Source organism: Kryptolebias marmoratus, linkage group LG1 (assembly GCF_001649575.2).
Source record: "Kryptolebias marmoratus isolate JLee-2015 linkage group LG1, ASM164957v2, whole genome shotgun sequence".
Lineage (NCBI taxonomy): Eukaryota > Metazoa > Chordata > Actinopteri > Cyprinodontiformes > Rivulidae > Kryptolebias > Kryptolebias marmoratus.
The window spans coordinates 22,303,491-22,324,310 of record NC_051430.1 but is presented as its reverse complement, the minus strand read 5'-3'; the positions used below and the strand labels follow the sequence as shown (position 1 = coordinate 22,324,310).

The 20,820-nt window shown below is 36.1% G+C and overlaps 1 protein-coding gene across 2 annotated transcripts in view; it reads right to left on the bottom strand.

The window, feature by feature from the left end:
• Positions 1 to 20,820, bottom strand: part of ipo11 (importin 11) — a 100,171-nt gene that overhangs the window by 61,265 nt on the left and 18,086 nt on the right. For both annotated transcript variants that reach the window (XM_017431267.3, XM_025009375.2), the window contains 8 exons: positions 16,921 to 16,969; positions 13,521 to 13,591; positions 13,176 to 13,368; positions 12,413 to 12,565; positions 11,698 to 11,741; positions 9,633 to 9,723; positions 7,616 to 7,663; positions 5,000 to 5,105 (listed from right to left, as the gene is read on the bottom strand). In XM_017431267.3, coding sequence (XP_017286756.1) covers positions 5,000 to 5,105; positions 7,616 to 7,663; positions 9,633 to 9,723; positions 11,698 to 11,741; positions 12,413 to 12,565; positions 13,176 to 13,368; positions 13,521 to 13,591; positions 16,921 to 16,969 — 755 coding nt within the window. The remainder of the gene's footprint in view (positions 1 to 4,999; positions 5,106 to 7,615; positions 7,664 to 9,632; positions 9,724 to 11,697; positions 11,742 to 12,412; positions 12,566 to 13,175; positions 13,369 to 13,520; positions 13,592 to 16,920; positions 16,970 to 20,820) is intronic.

The window sequence follows — 20,820 nt, the reverse complement described above, 5'->3', positions numbered from 1 at the left end:
CACTACATGTCCAACCTTGTAGCAGATGGGCTACAGCAACAGAAGACCCATACCAGGTGCCACTCCTGTCAGCTAGAAACGGGAAACTGAAGCTACAGTTCACACAGACTAACCAAAATTGGAAAAATGTTGCCTGCTCTGATGGGTCTCAATTCACTGAACTCCAGTGGCTTCCATGGTCACCAGATCTCAGTCCAATCGATCACCTTTGGGATGTGGTGGAACGAGAGACTCGCATCATGGACATGCAGCTGACAAATCAGCAGCAACAGCATGATGCCATCATGTCAATATGGGCCAAAATCTCTGAGGAGTGTTTCAAACAACTTGTTAAATCTTTTACATGAATAATGAATGCAGTTCTGACCTTAATTCTTATCTCTCAGATCATTATACACTGAACTTATTAGATAGGAATTAATTTGAGTGAAAATATGGGAAACATTACACTTAAAACTGCATTCATAGCAAACCTACATACATATGTAGACATGTTTGGATCTGATTTAGGGCTGAACAACAGGATGTTTTTCCCTTTTACAAAATAATGTAGACTGCAGTGTGGATGAATATTATATGACATTTTTATTAAGATGAACAAAAACAAATCAATTTATGAATGACCAGTTCTAAATTTCTAAAGACTGGCATCAGTAATTGGAAACCCCTAATTGATTGACCTCTAGTTTTTTCTCCCTTTTTTATTTATGTGATCTTTTGTAACATAAAAAATACTGATAACTTTGTAGCTCTGGTACCTTACTTTAAGAACCTTTCACAAAGATTGAACACATCGGCAAGGTGTCCAAGACCCACATTATTGCACTAGCAGAGGATTAGCCGGAGCAGACTTTATTAACAAAGCTCTAAGCCACCAAATGAGAAAACAGAGAATTGACCCTTGTTGTATATTCATTGATTGTTGATGAAGATAAGTGAAGACTAGCAAGATCAATGCATCTTACAAAACGTCCCATGGATTGATTCAAAACCAGGCGTGATGAGGGGGATAAAAATCAATAAGGCGTCAGGAATATCCTTCGTCAAGGAGACAGCCAAGCATCTGGCATAGTCATACTGTGATCCCAGAACAAGTAAACAAGAAAACTTTGCAGGTGTCAGAAAACAAAAGTTCAAACTGCTTTAATAACATTGTTAAATCAATGCAAAAAGTGTTTACTGTCCTGTTCATTTTTTAAATATTACCTCCAATTTCAGAATCCAACTCTTAGTGTTTGATATTTTATTGCTGTGTGTTGGGAATATGTGAAAAAAAAAATGAGAAGATCAAAATAAACATGCTGTAATAAACACTCCAACAGCCAATACCCAAAGGACTAAAGGCTGCAGACAGAGGAGCAGCTGGGAATGTTCTGCTAACAGTGACAAATGTGCAACAGACAAGTGAGTCGGCCAGAAAATCTGTTTTGAGTGTGGCTTCTGGCAGAGACCAAATAGCAATTGTTATTCTGCTTCTCTTGAGAATTTGCCAAGTTGGGGAAATATTTTCAGCCATGAAGCTGCTTTGCTTCATCTGCCATTACTATTATCACAGTGGAAAAACAAAGTCAATATAGATTTATTACTTGCATTAAATATTGAGGTTTATGTGTGCATTGAAAAACAGGATATATTAACCTGTCGGTAGGAGAGACTAATGCTGCATAAAGGCTCCAACAATATTTCCCATGACAATACAAACATTGTGTACGAAGTAAATACTCTGTGGACAAACGACCCGAAGAATAAATTCAGTTCTGCTCTCCAAACCTAAATTCTAATCTCTGCAACAGTCCAGCTACAATAGTGTGGGAAACCATAAAAAAATTAAAAATAAAACAACTTACTTTGTAATTCTTTGTATTTTAATCCTTTATTTGAGGGAAGACTATGAAATCGTAGCTGATTGTTTCTGGAAACTCAGTGACAAAAAACTGAACTTTGCTTGTGAAAAATTAATAAACTAAAAAAAAAAAAAAGTATTGTTACTGTGTGTCAGAAAGTATCATTTAAAGTTGTGGATTTTTGCTGAATGCAGCTAAAAATGTAGCAACCTAAAATCAAGAATTAAGTAGAGAAAATCAGCTGGCGCAGTAAGTAACTAATTCTGTAATACAAAATCACAGAACAAAAAGTCCTTTGTATATCTAATAATAACTTAACCATGATTAAAGTTATTATTTTATTCAATGAAAACTGCATTGATAAAAAGGTGCATTCACCTATACAGTAAACATAAGCAAGTTCTGATAAAAAGGCTAAATATGCCCCGTTATTTGGAATGACCACTGTTGTGTAAGAAAGTTAAAGTTACTGTTTATTTCTAAATGAACTGTGTTTGGAGAAAATACTGTGGTGAAGTTTTCCAAGCGAGCTGTAAATGATGCATCTTTACAAATATTCGCTTTTAGACAAAAACATAAAAACAAAATAGAAATAGAAGTGACAGTGCATCGTATATATAAGCTCTTAAAAGTAAGAACTGTAAATAAGAAGCCTTTACTACCTATAGAAACTACCCTGGTCAATAAAGATGAGCTGCTATTCATGAACTTTAATGGCAGCTTATTTCTCTCCACATGCAGGTATAAATATACTTTTTCATACTCCACTGAGATTTGAAAATGCAATACTGAATAGTGATAGAATGTCAAACAAGATGATGTACTGACAGAGTGAAAACACGCACACTCAGAGAACAGTGAATGCAGACAAAGATGGAACAAAAGAAAAGCAAAGCTTTTGATTGCTTCAATCAGAAGCAAAACTCCACTTGAGAAGGAGATCATCAAACATGTTCGCTTCTTTTAACAAGCAGACGGAATCTACATTTCCCCCTTTAGAGACCTCTTCAAAAGACAGTAAGAAGACCTTAAATGTGACAGAAACATAACCTTTATGTAGCAGCCTTGAACAAAATCAGGGTGATTTGGTCAATTTTACAATAACCATGTATAAACACAACCAAATAATTGGTTAACGTCTAAGGGCATCTTTTTTTTTTTTTTTTATAAAATCTATCATTAGACAGTTAAGAATAGGAGCAGGGTTGTCTTTACATAATCAACAATTTCATTAAGGAGATTAATGCCAACAACAAAATTATAATGCAAACAGTTATAATCAGGCTGCCACACTCTTTTCAGCAATCAACAAAGGAAATGCATTTTATTTTAAAAACAGCTCTGCATCTTTGTAGTTTAATCACCAATTAGTGTAAATCTGCTTTTAGCAGATATGCCACTCTGCTGCCTGCTTTTCTGGTTAATAAGCTTAGAAGGTTTTAAAACTAAAAATAAATATGACAGTTTTTGAGGTTTTTGAGCACATTCTCGTTGGTTTTCTACTATTTTTTATCTTTTCTTTTTGTTCCCATCCCAGTGTTTAGCCCCCTTCATTTTTTTCAGCAGTTACAATAAGATCAGAGCTTTTGTACACGTGTTTTCATCACTATTTAAATGAACAAGAGACTGAGATATCAAAAGAGTAACAAATTTTAGAATAGAGACAATTTCTCTTTGACAAAAACGATTTTAAAAAAATGCTTAATCGGATTCTTTAATGCTGTCAAGGGTAAATATTTGAAAAGAACTTGACCATACTGGAGATAGTGTGGAAAACTAGAAGCCAACCATCCTCATAAATTTTGAAAATATCACGAAATATTCATGATTAGGAAGATGGTATACAACATTGTAACCAGTGTAATCAGATTTGAACAGATGGAGCTACAAAGACAAGAGATGGTTATGTTTTAAAAAAAAAAAGTTTGTAAAAAAGCTAAGAAAACAGGGTAGAGTGGAACCTCAGTACAGGAGGAATGAAAAGGATAATAGTGGAGATTAACCTAATCTTTGTAGTAACAGATCACAAGATTTACTGGTGAGTTCTATTTTTCAAACAGAAAGAAAATGGTGGATGGGAGTCTCTCAAAAAGTACAAAGGAATAAAGATTCAGATAAAAGTGCAGGGTTCGCTCACACCTGCAGTGTGGATTCAGGGTCGCATCAACATCAACACGCTTGCACTCTGACGTCAGCGCCAACCTGAGCGGACGACCTTCTGAGTGATGTAGGCTTTTTTTGTTATGTTCACCTTGGGGTCTGAGTGTGAAGGGCACTTCTTTGTTCTTCATTTCAAACACGCCACCTCACCTCGGGCCACTCTCCCCCTTTTACAACTTTTTCCACATTCATTCATAAAGCAGCCCACTGTTGGTTTTTTGTTCTGACTGTACCCGTCACCTAGTTCCTTCCTAGATCGTACACTTGTGTTTTGAAGCCTGTTTGACTACCTAGGTGCTTACACAATGACCTTGGTTTCTACTTGTCAGCAGAAGTTAATATAGCCTAAACAGAAAGTGACTCTGAACTTGTTACTTGTTTTTTTTTTTAGCATGCATTCACCGAGCCACTGGCTATAATAAATATAGGGGAAAAGGTTAAAGGGCTTGACATACTTCTCCATGTCAATGTGTACAAACCAATGGGGGATCTTGCCAATGCAAAGAGCTACTCATATTCAGATTGTTGGATCAGCTGCAGCACAGCATGTCTCAGTGGTCTGCAGGTTTCACTACAACTCAATAGATGGCATTAACACACTGGTTTGTTAATTGTCTATGAAAAAGACAAAAAGAAAATAAGTCAGGGTGATTTTGAACCAAATGACGGATCTTATCAAACATTAATTTCCTCAAAACAAGTGTTCTTGTTGTTTTGTCTCCATTCAGTCCTTGTCTGACCCATGATCTTCTCCGTCTGTTGTGTGTTGGGCACCACCTTTTGAATGAGAGTTTTAGCCTACATTTATTGCACACAGTCACAAAATCTATTCTGCCTACGGTCATCTGCTTAGAGACCCTCAGATGGGTAAAGGTAAAGAAATTTGTATCACAAGTTTTGTGGTTGAGCGTACAGTAGAGCCAAGATGGAATGCTAACTCTACAACATATCTGATGCTACAAATGTCTGAAAGTGCAAAACATCCGACACAATACCTGTGATGGGTAACTTGCAGTTCTCCAAGAAGTTGATTCTTGAACCACTGGTCGAAGTCCACATTGTCAAACAGCTCGTATGCTGCCAGCCCCACTGCATTGTATACTGCAAAAAAAACATGTAGCTCAAGTTAAAAGTGAATTTTAACACATACTATCAGCTTTATATATATATATATAAAAAAAAGGGTAATAAAAGAGTCAACGTCTTATGAGGCATTTGGGGTTGTAAATAGGTACATGAATTGCTCTTACCTAGCACAGAGGGAAGAATTATGGGTATAAAAACAACATAAAACAGGCTTGGATGCCATAGTTATACGTGAACAAAATTAAGTGGAAAATATTTTTCATTTTTACTTTAAAAAGTTACAACTTCTAACACGGTGTGAAGAGGGGGAAAAGGTTTAAGACGGGAGACTATTTAATACAAGACATTTTTCTATTGCTTCAATTTTATTTACTAACAATTTTCAAGCTTGACAGTGGCAGGTATTAGTCTTATTACACAAACTTTAAGAAGCTACTTTTTGTAAATGGAAAAAAACTGACAAGAAATTCTAAAACAACTAAATGTGGATGCATTCTTTCTTTAGAAGTTTGTGATGGACTGATCCTCCCCTACTTCAGTTCGTTTTCTGCTATCAAATTACAGTACAATGTTTTGACACAGTTTTACCTGCCCTGGGGATCCATTTTAATTAATTCCTGCTCTATTTCATTGCTGCATCATTGCGACTCTTGAATAAGATGTTCAATTTTTTTTCATTTACAGATGTTCAAAAATAGCATCTCAGGCAGCTAATGGTCTGCTCAAATATACTTGCTCACTTTTAATGCACAATAGTTCAGGAAGTGGAAGGTAGTGCTATCCCTGAAGCCTTTAATAACATAAATTAGGGACAGATAAAAGAACTGCTAAAAAAAAAAAACATATCCACTTCGTGGATATCCACAATATAAAAAATTAAAACACCACTTTAAAGAAAATTATGTCATGAATTTCTATCACCTGCAGTGCCAAGGACTTCTCAGGCCACACATATCCCAGAAACTATTACATATTTATAAATCAAATCAAGACGTCTCACGCTGGGAGCTGCAAATACATCACAAATAAATAGGAATGTGGGACAAGGGCAAAAGGGGGACAAGGATGTTTCTCTCCTTTACATCACACACCATTTACAAACTCAACCTTCACTATGATGCCCACGACACACATTTATGAAGTTCTGTGACCATCTTACTTAGTTGCAGCATCCATCATGCTGACAAAAATCTGGCCTCAGAGAAACATATCAACACCAGGCAATGCACTCACAACAACCTTTGTTATTCCAGTAACAGCAGGTGTCAGGGTAGTTAAAAACACATCTAACCAGAGTGACACACAATAACAGCGTCACAATGATGCCTCAAAGGGATTTCATATGGTGAAATGCTAGTCGAAATATTTAAAGCAGACTGCTGCAGCTTCGTAGGCAATATTGTTGTGTATGAGATAACACTAATGTCTTAAAAAGACAAACTGCGGGATAAATAATTACTCCTGCACCATTTGTTAGCTTATTCATGAAATCAAATTAAGTCTGATAATAAGTGTGGTTTCACCCATGAAGGGTGTTAGTAGGTGGTGATAGCATCCACATTAACAGGTGTGAAGAAAAAGGAAGACGATTTTGACCATAAAGAACAATTCTCCCAACACAATCGTAGTTCATTTTCTATTTGATGATGTTTTTTTTTTAATTTCCTTCCAATATTTAACCAGTCCAGCACATAAAGTGGAATCGTTATTTTCACTCTGAGGTACAACACATTGAGAGGCGCACATGCAAAAGGAAGTTTGTTTAGCAAAATGTCTGTTTTTCTTGGATAGGGCCTCAGTCTCATCTGTCACATTTTGGCAATTCGTCAAGCGGAGAAAAAAATAACTTTTATTACAATGGTTGTGATCCAAAAGCTCACCAGTGACACGGCTGGCGTAATCCTGATACAAAACTGTCTGTGTTTCTTTTTTTTAAATATTAATTTTGTTGAAAAATAATAATTAAACCTGATTTTATTAAGTGCATGTTGGGTTCCTGAACCATCTTTATCACTGTACTGTTTCATCATACCAATGGTGTTCACTTTTATTAACACGGTCAGTACACTGCTGAGATTCCTCCAAGTATCCAGGTCTCAGTGACCCTCTTAGCACACAATGATTTATGCGTGTATGCCATAAATCCTAATAAGTGGCAGTCTGGGCCTGCCAAAGGAGTTATAAATAGCAAAAGAAGGTAGAGAGGGGAAAAGAAGAGTAAAGAAAAAAAATGCCATGAACATAAGAGACTCGAGACTTGAGTGGTAGAGCAGCATTGTTAGACTAGAGCTCATTATACAAATGCAAAAATAGGGGCAATCTAAAGATTACACTGGAATTTTCATGCAGTAATCCTGAAAGAGACTCGTGTTCATGTGGTAGCTCATTCATTTACAATTAAGATTCAAGAAGCAAGCAAGATTTAAGAATTTCAAAAACATTGGAAATTATTAGTTATTTTGAAAAAAAAAAACATGTTTTACGTCCTAAATATTATTTTCAGCCTTTTTAATAACAACTCTTACCTGCGTCTTTCATTAGCAGCTGAACGCGGTCCTCCACATTGGTTGGGCCTGTAAAACGTACAAACATACATTTGATGCAGTTTAAATGACAAGACAACCTGGATTTTAAGGTTAGGAGTCTAAGCAATATATTTTTGCAGTAATAAAAGCACTGTTTAATGACAACAGATGGTGTGTGGAATGTAATGGATCCAGTTCCCATATCATACGACAGTTCAAACTTAAAGAGGCCTTGACCCCACAGTATCAATCACGCCCAAGTCATTTAACCACCATGCTCTCTGTCTCCATTAGTCCCTGCTCTGTACAGTACTTTGACTTCAAAAATCAATGGATGCTTTCTTTCAATCATAGAATTACTCAATCTGGCTTTTTTTCCCTCCCTTTTATTCCAGCAGAACCAATTTCCACCCTGTCACTAGAAAAAGGGAAGTAGATTGAGAGAAATGGGCAGAAGCAAACCCATGTGAGCAATGGCACCACTAATTTAGCAACAGGACAGAAGCTATACACCACTTCCCTCAGGAGACCAGGATCTGTGCGCCAAACGTGTGTGTATCTGACTTGGTGACTGGAGAGTTAAGAAGTGGATGTGCAGGTAATCACTGAGAACTTCACAGTACTGTCAAGACTATAGATCCTGTGTTACTGATAACAGTGACTTACTTAGAACAACATGAAAAAGGCAACATGTTCCGTGATCTTCTGATGCATAAAGTATGTCTTATTTACTACGAGTTAAACTCATAATAAGTTATGGAAAAATTTCAGGTCAGAAATTAATATTAAAGTAACCTGTAACCAACCAGCTGACACTGAGGTATATTAAACAAGGCATAAACAAGATAAGACAATTATCTGTTAAGCATATTTCAAAACCAAGTCATTTATTTAGCAGCAAAAATATATGAATTTTCAAAGTAAAACTTATATGTTAAATTTTGGATAAAGCATATTTAGAATATTATGCAAAAGTCTTAAATCATTTCTCATTTCATTATAGTTTGTTTCCAAAAGGCCGGGTTCTCTTATAATCTTTTGAAGTGGTCCAAATGAAGTTTTTCAGGCTTAAGTTTATTTTTTTTTTGACTCCGGCTGCTTTTCATTTATTTTTCCATCCAGTACTTGACCATTTTTAGAGGAATTACATTTTCTTTTTTTTTTCTAAGTCCCTAAACTCTGATCTATGAATCATTCAGGACTAAAAAGAGTCATAACTGAAGGAATGAACCATTGTTGTCTCCACACATAACAGACAACTTAACAAGAAAGCCATTTAAATGGGACCTTCAGGCACTCTGTTACCGGCAGACTGTTACAAAGACACAATCTGGTCCCATTTCTGTAGCTGAATCTATAAAAAATAATAAAGATACGGTTTGACAGACAAAATAGCTTTTTAGCACTAACAAGGTGATTCCCAAAGAGCTTTCAGCTGAAAACTTGGCGTTCCGTTTATTAAATGAAGAACGATGCATCGCTCAGATTTTTTTTGTCAGGTCTGTGCAGGATTTGCTTTTATGTTTCTTAAGCACATGACTTTCAGATACTGGTTATGTTTTTATTTTTTTAGGAGTGACCTTTCCCTCTTTTGGTGTTCTGGTCAGGAACAAGGTCTGAATGGAGAATGAGTGAAAAAGCAGCCAAAGTCCACAGAAAATCTTTAAAAGAACTTCCAAAGGCCTGAAGAACAGCTGATCGAGGTCACTTTACATGACTGCATGCAAGTCTAGCTACTTAGAAGTAATGTAAAACAAATAAGAGTGGTTTAAAACTTTTGCACATCACTGTAGATACATATTTGTGTTTTAAAATCCTCTCTTGTTAAAGCACTACAAATAGCATACAAAGTAAAAATATTTTCTTTATTTAAGAGACTCATCTAGTATTTCGAACTGGAGTACAAAATTATTTAGGAACTGAATACATTTTTATAGCATATGAAAAATATTGACATTCACTTTAAAAAAAAATAAATCTGTTGAGCAGACAACAGGTGGCTGGATACTTCACTGACCCTGCAGATTCTGAACCATATCCAGTAGAACTGGTGTCAGGGTCTGGCTGTAGTTGTGGAAGATATCCAGGAACAATACCTCCGTACAAGGCTGTGGAAAGAAACAAAATGACAGACAGTTAATTACCACAACTCACCATAAGCCTTGCAGCTACCTGTGGCTTTGTTATCCACTGAGTGTTGGTAGGTGGTCACATGAATAGGTGACGTCAGCACAACGCAGCAGGCAAAACAAATGCATAAGAAAAACTATGCGCTCTATGTTCAAAAAATAAACAGTTCCTTAATAATACAAAGGCAATATTAATCTGTCAGGGAATCTTTGTTGTTGGTGCTGTTATTTAATAGAGACGAGGCCCAGTCACATTCATTGGTTTACTGGCTTTAAATGTCACACAAAAATATTAGAATAAACAGATCCAAGATATTTGACATGGGCTGGGTCACTTTAGGAAAATGTAACACATGCACCACAGTATCAGGTCATTGTTGCCAGCTGAAAAGCTTATCAAGCTTATAAGAGGAAGACAAAGATAAAGCCTCTAATCTACATAGACTGATGATAATATTAATAGTGAAAGGTCATCTATAATCAACTGCTGGAAATAGTGACCATGTAGCAAATTCAGGAGAACTGACACTTGATCTATGAACCCTTCTTAGCATGATAAAATGCTAATACAAAGGTCATAAGAGAAGGTGCACTACTGATAGAAGGTCCAACCTCCTGAATAAACCATGATGTAAAAAAAAGAAAATTATACACTGTAACTGGCAAAATCCAACCTGAAACTATCGGAGATGATTAGCAAGTTGAAACTAAGTTGCAAAAAGCTCTTAAAAGAACTTTTTTATTTCTGCAGGAATTTCTAAATTATAGATCACTTCACAATTTAATAGGTCATACTTAATTATGATCCAACTTTCTGTCTCCAGCATCTTTTTATAAGAAAATATCAAGTTTTAAATGAAAGGATTCTTGGCCGCAAGGCAGACATTTGTCATCTGAAAAGATTTAGGCAAGATGAGTGGGACACAACACAGAAGAGAGAGAAAAAAAAGAGAAATTACAAGGAGGCTAAAAAAATAAATATAACCAAGGATGAGGGATTATATCATTAGTAATAACTAATTATCGGCCCCTGCCAACTAACAACACTCAGTCACATAGGTGAGCTATAAAGCTCCAGGCACCATAAGCTGCTCCATCAGGATTTAATATGAACAATGTTCTAAATGCTACATTATAAGATACTGCTCTATTTATTTTTTTAAAATAGAACATATTAAGAAATTCTTTTATTAACTACAAGAAAATGTTAGCATTTTTAAGGCTATAAATTGCACACTGAAGATACAAAGACTACAACATGTACAGGGCTGCAGATTCTGCTATTTTTAATGTATAGCTCTATAGAAAACAGATGGAATTACAAAAACTTGATAAATAAAATGGAATACTGTAATACATGGTTTTTTAACATGTAAATGCAATCTAACAACTCAGCCTTAACAATTTCAGTGTTTACAACGATGTTTTCAATAACCAAGAGACTCCATGATGGCCTCTGTAGCCCTCTATCTGTAGAATGTACGGTATGGTTCAGGTCTCCCACACACTTTACTGACCACCAAAGCACAGACGTCTGCCCCAGGTTTCCAAAAATTATAACATTCAATGCCAAGTCCAATTTTTAAAGCAGAGCATCCAAACAATTTCTGTGAATCAGAACAATCAGTTTTCTGTACGTTTTGTTGGACCATGACTGACTTGGACTGCAAGGATAAACGTAATGACCCAAACAATCAAACCATAATGACCCTCAGCAGGGATGAGAGGGACAGCGATTTGCATATAAGCTCAACAAATCACAAAATAAATTTTATATTTAAATTTTATAAGCTTGGAACTCTGTATTTCCTGTTTTGATCCAAGACAAAATGATCTCAAGAACTACAAAGAAGTCCAGTTAGCTTCATTTCAACTTGCTACTACTCTCTGTGTATGCTTCTAAAGATAAATGTTTTTTCTTTTGTGTACATGTGCCATTTTGTTTTAACTTACCCGGAGACTGTACTTCCAAGAGTCACCACCAGTTTCTTCAACAGCTAAAGAAAAGAGAAAATGTTGAAGCTGAAGGTTCACAACAGAAACACTACATGCTGACTGATCCATAACTGTACAAAAGAATTTCTAACCTTTCATGGTTCTGTCTGACTAAAATACTATAACTAACCAACTATAACCAAATTTATGTTCTTTAGCATGTTACTTTTTTACACCGTTTTTCTAAGGCAACCAAAATCAGCACTGTAAAATACAGACTAATGCTACTTTGTATAAAAGAAGGGCCTTTAACCACAGGTTCAAATGATGTATATACATTGACATACATAATATAATGTTCAACTGCTCTAGATCTGTGTAGATTTCCAGTCATTGAAGCCATGGTAATAAGCCGGGAGTTCTTTGCACCAGTGTCAGACCTTAAGAAGCTCCTTCGGTGCCTTCTCATTAAATATTTAGCAGCCCCAATGCTTTGAACACCAGCACATTAACACATTTAATATATTCTACACATTATCAAATATTATTCTCAGTTCAAAAAACTTGTATCCACTTCTCAAAGTCAGTCTGCACTGGAAGCTTTGCTGCGGACTTCCTTACCTGCTAAACTCGCTAATCCCTTACAGTTCTGGACATGGATGTAAACTCTCAGTTCAAGACTATTATTACAGACATTTGAACTCAGCTTGTGTTTTAGGGGCTATACAATTACCAAAACTCTCAGGGTCCTCCTCCCACATGGCCAGCTCTTCCTCTGTGAGAAGGAAGTAGTGTGAGACAAGCCGGCGCCCAATCTCTGTCAGCGTGGGGTGAGTGAAGAAGGCGGTCTTGATCTTGTGAGCTTCTAGATTCTCCGGTTTACTGTCTAAAGTACGAAGAGAAAAGTGTCAGTGAAACAAAAAAATAAAATCTTATTATTATTATTAAAAATCAGAATATACACACTGGACTGAGATTTACTAGTCATATTGCCTTTTTTTCTACTTTCCAGCATCTTACAATTAATGCTGGAATTGACAGCAATTAACAACATATATAATTACCAGGTATAATCTTAAATTTATGCTAAAATTACTTAATTTCACTCCATTTTAGGCAAGAATTAGGAAAATAGTCTTGAAATCTTGTCATTTTACTGTTTAATCATCGTATGTCAGGATAAAGTATGTGTACTCTGCCTAAATTTAAGTTAATATGAATATAACAAAGGCCATATGAACTGAAACAACAAATAGCTAATGCCATGCCTCACTGACAAGAAAATTACCGAAGGACTCTTCGACAGCTTGAAATAAACAAAAGCTGCAGTGAAGAACAGGAACACTGGTGGTATTTCAAACAATGTCAGTGATCAGATTTGAGGCGTTTGTAGCATCTTCTCTTGTTTTTCCAAATCAGAGAAAAACTCAATCAGAATGTTAAATCTAACCTTCTGAATATGAGCTCTTTTCTCTGTCAAAGCTCTTATATCTTACCATCAATGTTCTTAGCCGGCTTGTATGCATCGTTCTTCACAATCATCTTGATGAGACTCATGCACTGGACAATGAAGCGCTCAAAGGTCACTCCCTCTCCGGCAGGTGTGAAAATGTAGCTAACAGCAAACTCCAAGGAGCGCTGGATCAGGGGGATAAATGCATATGGATGGTACTCCAGGAAATCCAGCAACTTCAAGGAGATGAAAGAAAAGTACAAAAGCAATCAAACATGGAAAAAGATTGAAAGACAACACTAGAGTTAGGCACTACCTTCTATTAGTCAAAAATGTCCTTGTGAAAAATGTAGCTGGCTTTATTGTTTATTAATATTAGTAAACTCACAACTTTAGTGTACAGTATGATTGTCTTCTCCAGTTTTTCTCTGCATGTGCTCTCTGGACCAACCTGGCGACCTGAAATAAGAAAATCATCAACTGGCCTTATTACAGAAGTGGCACACTTGGTACAAAAACAGCATTATAATGGTAAATGGACTGCATTTATATATATATAACCTTTCTAGTCCTGAGCTCTCAAAGAGCTTTTATAATACAAGTCCCATTCACCCATTCACACACACACAGATGTATAGATTGTGTGCATCTTGAGGTTTACCGTCCTGCCTTGCCCAAAGACATGACAGTGGAGAAAGCTAGGATCTAACTACCAACCTTCTGATTGGACAACAACTGCTCTTTCATCCTGAAACACAACCACCCAGTGCTGTGAAGATTTATGTCAGTAGTCCCAACATTAAATGACATTTTTCAAGTATTTTGGAACCTTGATGGAACTCACTGGGAAAAGCCATCTGGGCTCTTAAGAAGACACATTTGAAGCAGAAACAATATCTTCAACCTACTTATTGTAAAGTTGTGATAACCTATCTCAAAAATCCTGGACTGATGTAAAAAATGTGCAGTAAAGTGTTGCCTGCTTTTAAATCAGCAGTTAACAGTATCCTCCAGACAGCAGCTCAGAAGAGAGAGAAGGTGCCTTTTAAGAATAAAGATATGAAGTTTCTTCATTTACTAAAACATATTCTGTTTAAAATACCCACTTCACCTTGATGTGTTGGTATAGTCCTATTGGTTTATTGGTGTTTATATTTATCAAAGTGAAATGTTAGAAATTAAAAGAACTGATGACAATAAAACTTTGACTTCATAAAAACTACTCAAGATGCTGTAGCAAATAAAGACGTTTTATGCTTTATAGTTTACGTTCTATGAAATTGTCCTGATAAAATCAGCAGCCACAATAATAGCCCCCTGGGACTCCTCAAATCATCATAAACAGGCAAGTTTATTGGTACCTTTAGCTTTATATGCACTTAAATTTCCATCAGATGCTAACATAAAATGAAATTAGGGTTATCTAGCCTAAAGAGTCATATGTTTTCTTTCAAGTTTTTGTATAAATCTGTCATTATGTAAATTAATATTTCATAAACATTACTGGCATTTTTGACATCATGTCCATGCAGCTGTTCCTTTGTTTTCTGGCGTGAGACAGCCAGTAATGATAGGAGATGTTATTCAAAGTCATCAGTCACTGCAGTCATACATCTAAAAAGTCTCAAATCTTCAAATCAAAACAGAAAAACATAATAAAAGAACTGAAGGGTATTCTTTTTGACAGATGCACACTTTCATAAAATACTTTATAACAGTATAGTGGAAGATGGAAGTTGATGGATGAGCTAAGTTGGAGGACAAACGTCGAACAAAAAAAAAAGCCAGACACCTGAATGGATCCCAAAGACGGTCTAAAATCACCCGTTCATTTGGCTGACCTTATCAGACTGAGCAGAGCTGATATTTCTTGCCAGGCCAGCAATGAGCTTCCTTGCCTTTTCCTCTATCTGCCAGGCCCAAATACCAACAGGGCCCTGAACCTGTCTCCACTGCCATCAGCAAAGTGAATATTGGAAGGGAGAGTTGTGGCTCATATCTTAAAATCTTTTTTTTCCTTTTTTTAAGCTGGAGGTGTTGTCGTACTCATAAGGTGTTGCTGTGACAAACTTGTCTCGTAAAACACAGGATTTACTGATGCTTTTTAAATATTCACTTCGTGAAATAATTAAAAAGAGACAGAAAGCCCGTCAATAAATAGAGTCCTTCCTCAGGTTTCAATTGAAGAGCCTATTAACTAAAATAAATTGCAGTCATTTTCCTCCAGTTGCAAAAATAATGCCTGCTCTACTGGTGGTAATTTCCAATTATCCAGCAATTTAAGGGTTCAGTTTGCAAAACTGAACATTGTTAATCGTACAATCACCAACAGTGAAGTTGTTTCCATTGCACATCATTCATACAACAATAAAAACGCTGCTCAGCTCTATTAGGATGCAGCTATTGTTCAAAAGTGAATTAGATACTGTGTCTATTTGTCTGTCTATTTGTTGAACAACTTTGAAATGTTCAAGATACCCATACGTGTGAATATGATAACAATACCAAGTTCTAAGTGCTGGTATTGATACAAATCTGAATGATGCTCATTTACCTAATGAAACAAGCACTTTAACCTCTGGGCTATTTTATCTATTGCTATTTAGGGCTAAAAAAAATAAAATCTGGAACTGCAAGTGAAATGAATTAATGAATTTATGCACAATGCAAAAGGTACAATCTGCATATTTTGCTATGTGGCTTGGCGGCTATGTGGCTTTTAGGCTGTTTCTGACTACTTGTTTTAGTTAACAAAATTAGTTTATTTGTGAAATGTATAACTTCAGGCTTGAGATGAGTGATCCACAACAACACAGACTGTGTCTGGTGAACACTGGGTTAGAAAATCTGACTTGGGATCTTTAGTTTACCACATTTGTGTGGCCACCTTACTCAAGCGTAACTATTAAGCTTCAGCCCCTTTACAGTGTGTTTACATCTGGCTTTTGTGAGCAATTAAAATATGCTCACAAACACTAATGTCTCACCTGAATGCTCAGAAAGTGAAAAAAAATACCTCAAGAGAAGAAGAGATAAGATTTATTACTTTTTCCACTTCGTGAAAACTGGCAGCTAAACCTGAGTCTGTGTTTCAACCTGAAATAATACTGTAATGTAGCCTAATTATCTCAAAGTGGTGCTTATCTGTGGTTTTACACAGGCTGTATGGACAGTGTTATGCCAACCCTCCGTGTTGTTGTAGCTGACGGTTTAGCCCTCTGGGAGACAGTTATAGTTTCGCCATCATAACTCCAGTTCCAAGTATGTTGGAGCCTGAAGCTAAGCACACTCCTACAGGCAATTGGAAAAGAGTCATCATCTCGTTTTAATGGGTATAACCTCAATTAAAAACATGTTAAAATGTGCAAGTTTTGATGTAAAAACAATGCTCGGTGTAGCCAAGTAAGGACAGAATTTTAGATAAGCTAAAATTGCTTTCTGGCAAAGGCCTTTGCTCTCACAAGATCAAGCAATTTTCAAAAACTTTCATTCTCTGAGTATGTTTCATACCTTTTAAATGACAGTGGGTAATTTAAGGTAAATTTAAATGACTTCTGTTACCTTCAAGAAGAAAAAAAAAAAAAATCAGACCCAAAAGGATAACTCCAGTTCAACTTTTAATTTGACACCTTCATTATGCAGAGCTATTATAGCGCCCAGACTGAATGTCAAAGTATCTCAGACGTGCCTTCTGCATCCACTAGATGAAACACTGATAAGTGTGTTTGTTTACAGGAGGGAGAGTCAAGGATCAAAGATTCAAGACCGGGAACGAAACAAGTACTCACAGCATTCCAAGAACTGCTTTAGCCTTTCAAACACAGCATTCAGGAAACCCTGAAAGGGAAGAAATGAAGAGAGGGTGAGATAAGTTTAATCTTTTTAACATTTCAGCAGCTGAATCACTCATGATTGCTTCACGAGAATGGCGGAGAAGATATACTAGCTGACGAATTGTATGTATGTGTGTGGGCACACTTGCCTTTGTACTTATGAGTATAAATAAAAGTGCCTAGCTGCACAGTATGAAAGAGAATCAATTTTCTGTAGCTCGCTGTAGTAGCGGCTTAGCATGAGAAATTAGATGATAGATGGAGGTGCTATCTGTTTAATTCGGCATTAATGTTCTGCCATGAGGTCAATAGCAGCGTCATTAATCACGCGTCCCGAAAACACATTTCAGCCGGCAACTAAAGTTCTTAACAGTGTTACTGCAGAAGGGGAAGGGTCGCGAGTAAAGCACAAATGAGTGGGTGGTAGATGATGGAGAACACAGTTCACGACAGACATTTGTTAAGATACAAGTGGGGTTCTGATAAGAGGATGATAGAAAGTGGATGACAACAAATAAAAGAACGCCACTGAATAAGTTATGACAAAGTTTGGACAATTAAAAGTTAGAGAGATGAGGCCCATGGCATTGCCAAAGGGGAATTAAGAAAAAGGATAGTGATTTAAAAAAAAAAAATCTCTGCAAAGTTAGGAATAAAAAGCAGAATGTAAGCGCTTCGTGCAACAAATTTAGATATGAAACTTCTATTGGTCAAATTAGAAACAAAGATCCAGAAGTTAAAACAGGGCAGACACACTTAGGATAATAAAGTTGATAAAAAATAAATATAAAACACATTAAGGGAGACAAGGTGCTGGGAAAGGCCAATGGCCAATAATAGTAGTTCTGTAAACATTAGACTGTATATGAATAAATTGGCTTTCTGACGCTGAAACAAGGGGGCTTGTTATCCACAAATTGAATCGTAAGTGATTTCCACAAGGATTTTTATTCCTAATGAACAAAATCTATGTCTATTCTAGCCACATTCCTGTAGCGCTTATTAGATAAAATATAATACAGCGAAGAAAAAAATCATTACGCAGGATAAGTTGTGAATTTTTCATGTTGTGGCAGCTTGTGTAAAAACTGGCAAACTTTCTTGTGCCTAGGGTCAGTATTTTCTGTTCTGCTGCAGATCTCCAGCAATGCTACTACTGTGATGATTGGAAAATAGACCTCGATTGTCTAAAATGATCATGTCATGTGTGAAAAGACGTCTTGTAAAACAATTCTAGCCAGCCAGGAATGTCATAAACTATCGCCATAGGGCCGTGACACAACAAGCAGAGTTCAAAAAGCAATGCCAAACAAAGACAGATGGCTGCACCACTTGTCGTTTCAAAGACTTGAGTTTGAACACACTGCACACTAAAATCAATAATGTCCATGAGAAGCTGTGCCTGTGTGAGAGGAAATAACTACGGAGTGCTTTGTGTTTCGAAGAATATCAGAGACAAAACAACAGTTTTCTTTCTACTGTGAAAACAATCATTTGTTTTAATATATGACTTTTTGTGTACCAAAGTGAAAGAAATAATCATGGACCTTGTCTAAGTTTTATTTCTAAATTCCTTGGGGAAAGCTAGAACTGTAATTTTAATATGATTGTTAATTTAGTCATTAGTGAAAAATAAAATGATTTTATTATTTCTGTTTTAGATTACCAATTTGATACCATTTCATCAGAACAATTTACAGAAGAAGGGGTTTGAGGTTGTCTTTGCATTTTATAATATGGTTGGGCAATAGGCAAAAAAATAAATAAATAAAGCTGAGTAGGCTGAACAATCCCCATTTTCTGTACAGATGTGGTAGTAGTCTATTTGGCCAACAAGAATACAAAGTCACTAGTTTGGAATTACTTTTAAACCGAGTTACTTAGAACTTTTGGCGAGACATATACTTGATTTGTTCAACCAGGTCTGGGATGATATGAAAAGCTCTAGGCAGCTTTGACATGTGGTCATCTTTTAAAACGATGCCATTACTGTCACAGCACACAATTTTACTGAAAGTCAGAATCTGCAGGAAAATGTTTCAGAGCAATTAATTTTCCTCATGATCTGTAGTGCTACAAGAGTACACAAAGGAAAGGATTAAATTAAATTGTAGTTCAGGTAATATTAATTGGTCATTGCTTCACTGTTTGGGACAAAACCTTAATGTGGCAGTAAATAATGCCATTATAAACAGAAAAAACAAAACACTGATGGAACGTTTGATGTACGAATGCCTCTACATCTGCAGGGCTTCTGTGCACAGCTTAGGCGCAAAGCACAAGAGAAATTTTCTGATAACAATAATGCAAATAAAACGAGCATATTATTTGTTTGGGTAGTCTGAGTTTAATGGCTTGCAGCAGTCTGGGCAATGTGTCGATTCTAAAACAGCAGCTATAGTCCACATCGCCATGTTGATTTAATCTAAGCTAATCAATGAGGAAAAACTCTCTGCAGCACAGAGCAGTTTCATTTTGTGTGCTTAAAATCTGGAGCCAATTTCATTGTTTTATTGTCTTGTAAATTAAACCATGAAAAAGCGCATATTCTCCACAGGGGGGAAGCCATGTCATTTTGTCCTTTTTTTTTGCACTTAAATTTTATATTTTAAGAAGATACCAGAATCCATAATTTCATTTTAGAGGACAGCTGTGTCCCACAGTCACTCAGCATGCTGTCAGCTGTTCAAATATAAGCTGGTCCAACACTTGACAGAAAGTTTGAAGCATTGCTGGAAATGGATGATGGGGTGGATAGCTCCTGAGATGATCAGAGTGTATGATAGCTTTTTCAAGTTTGGATTCAAATTGTTTATTGATTTTAAAGCCAGAATCCTTTACAGGGAAAAGTAAACTAGCTAAGACAAAGTGGAAAAAATTGTACTTTAAAAAAAAAAAAGCATCCGTCAATGACCTCCAACTTCCATTGGTCAAATGTATTCATCCAATTGCCCAACCTATACTGTAGTATTATTACCAGTTTTGCTTTTTAATGTATTTTGGTATACTGTGTATTATGTCAAACATAAATGTGAAGAGTCTGACTCGATCGATTTATTAAACCAGATGTAAAATAGTGTCTGAAAGCTTAAAAGCAATGCTCCTAAAAGTCCATACTTATGGGAGATTTGTACATTTACAATTTAAAACACTGTCAAAAGGTTCAATAATTTCACTTAAACTAAAAGTAAGAGGTATTTTCTAAATGTCTCACTTTTAACATCACTTGCTTACCAGTGCCAATTTAAATAATTATTCCTGTAAAATGACTATAGCCATTCTTTTTATCAAATAAATATATCCATTAAATAAGAAAGTAGCCAGAATCTGGAGCTGGAGTTGAAAGGGCTGGGACATTTTGTAAAAAATAATTTCATCAACTCTCAGCTCTGAGGAAACCAAAGCCCTTGGTGAAGATTATTTTAAACCCAATTTCAACAAAACTAAAAAAAAAACAGTTTAATAAAGTGGAACTTTCTTCACACTTGGGAGTGGGAGAGGAGCTCAAACAGAACTGTTGACTCTTTGAACCAAGACAAGGCTTAAGGCACTTTCAATCATCATAGCCATCCTTATTTTGCACGGTGTGACTGGAGTTATTTTTAACCCAAAAACACCAACAGAAAATATCGGCTTTAGAAAACTGAGAGAGGTTATAAGGCAGACACAGTGAAATGGTAGATGGACTGTACTTACATAGCCCCTTTCTAGCCAATCAAGCCACTCAAAGTGCTTTACAACACAATCTATGCCCTCATTTACTCACACACACATCCATACAGCACTCTGCTACATCTCTACAAAGCTAACCTGAATAAATAATTCTAATCAGAGCTTTAGATCTCATTCATATAC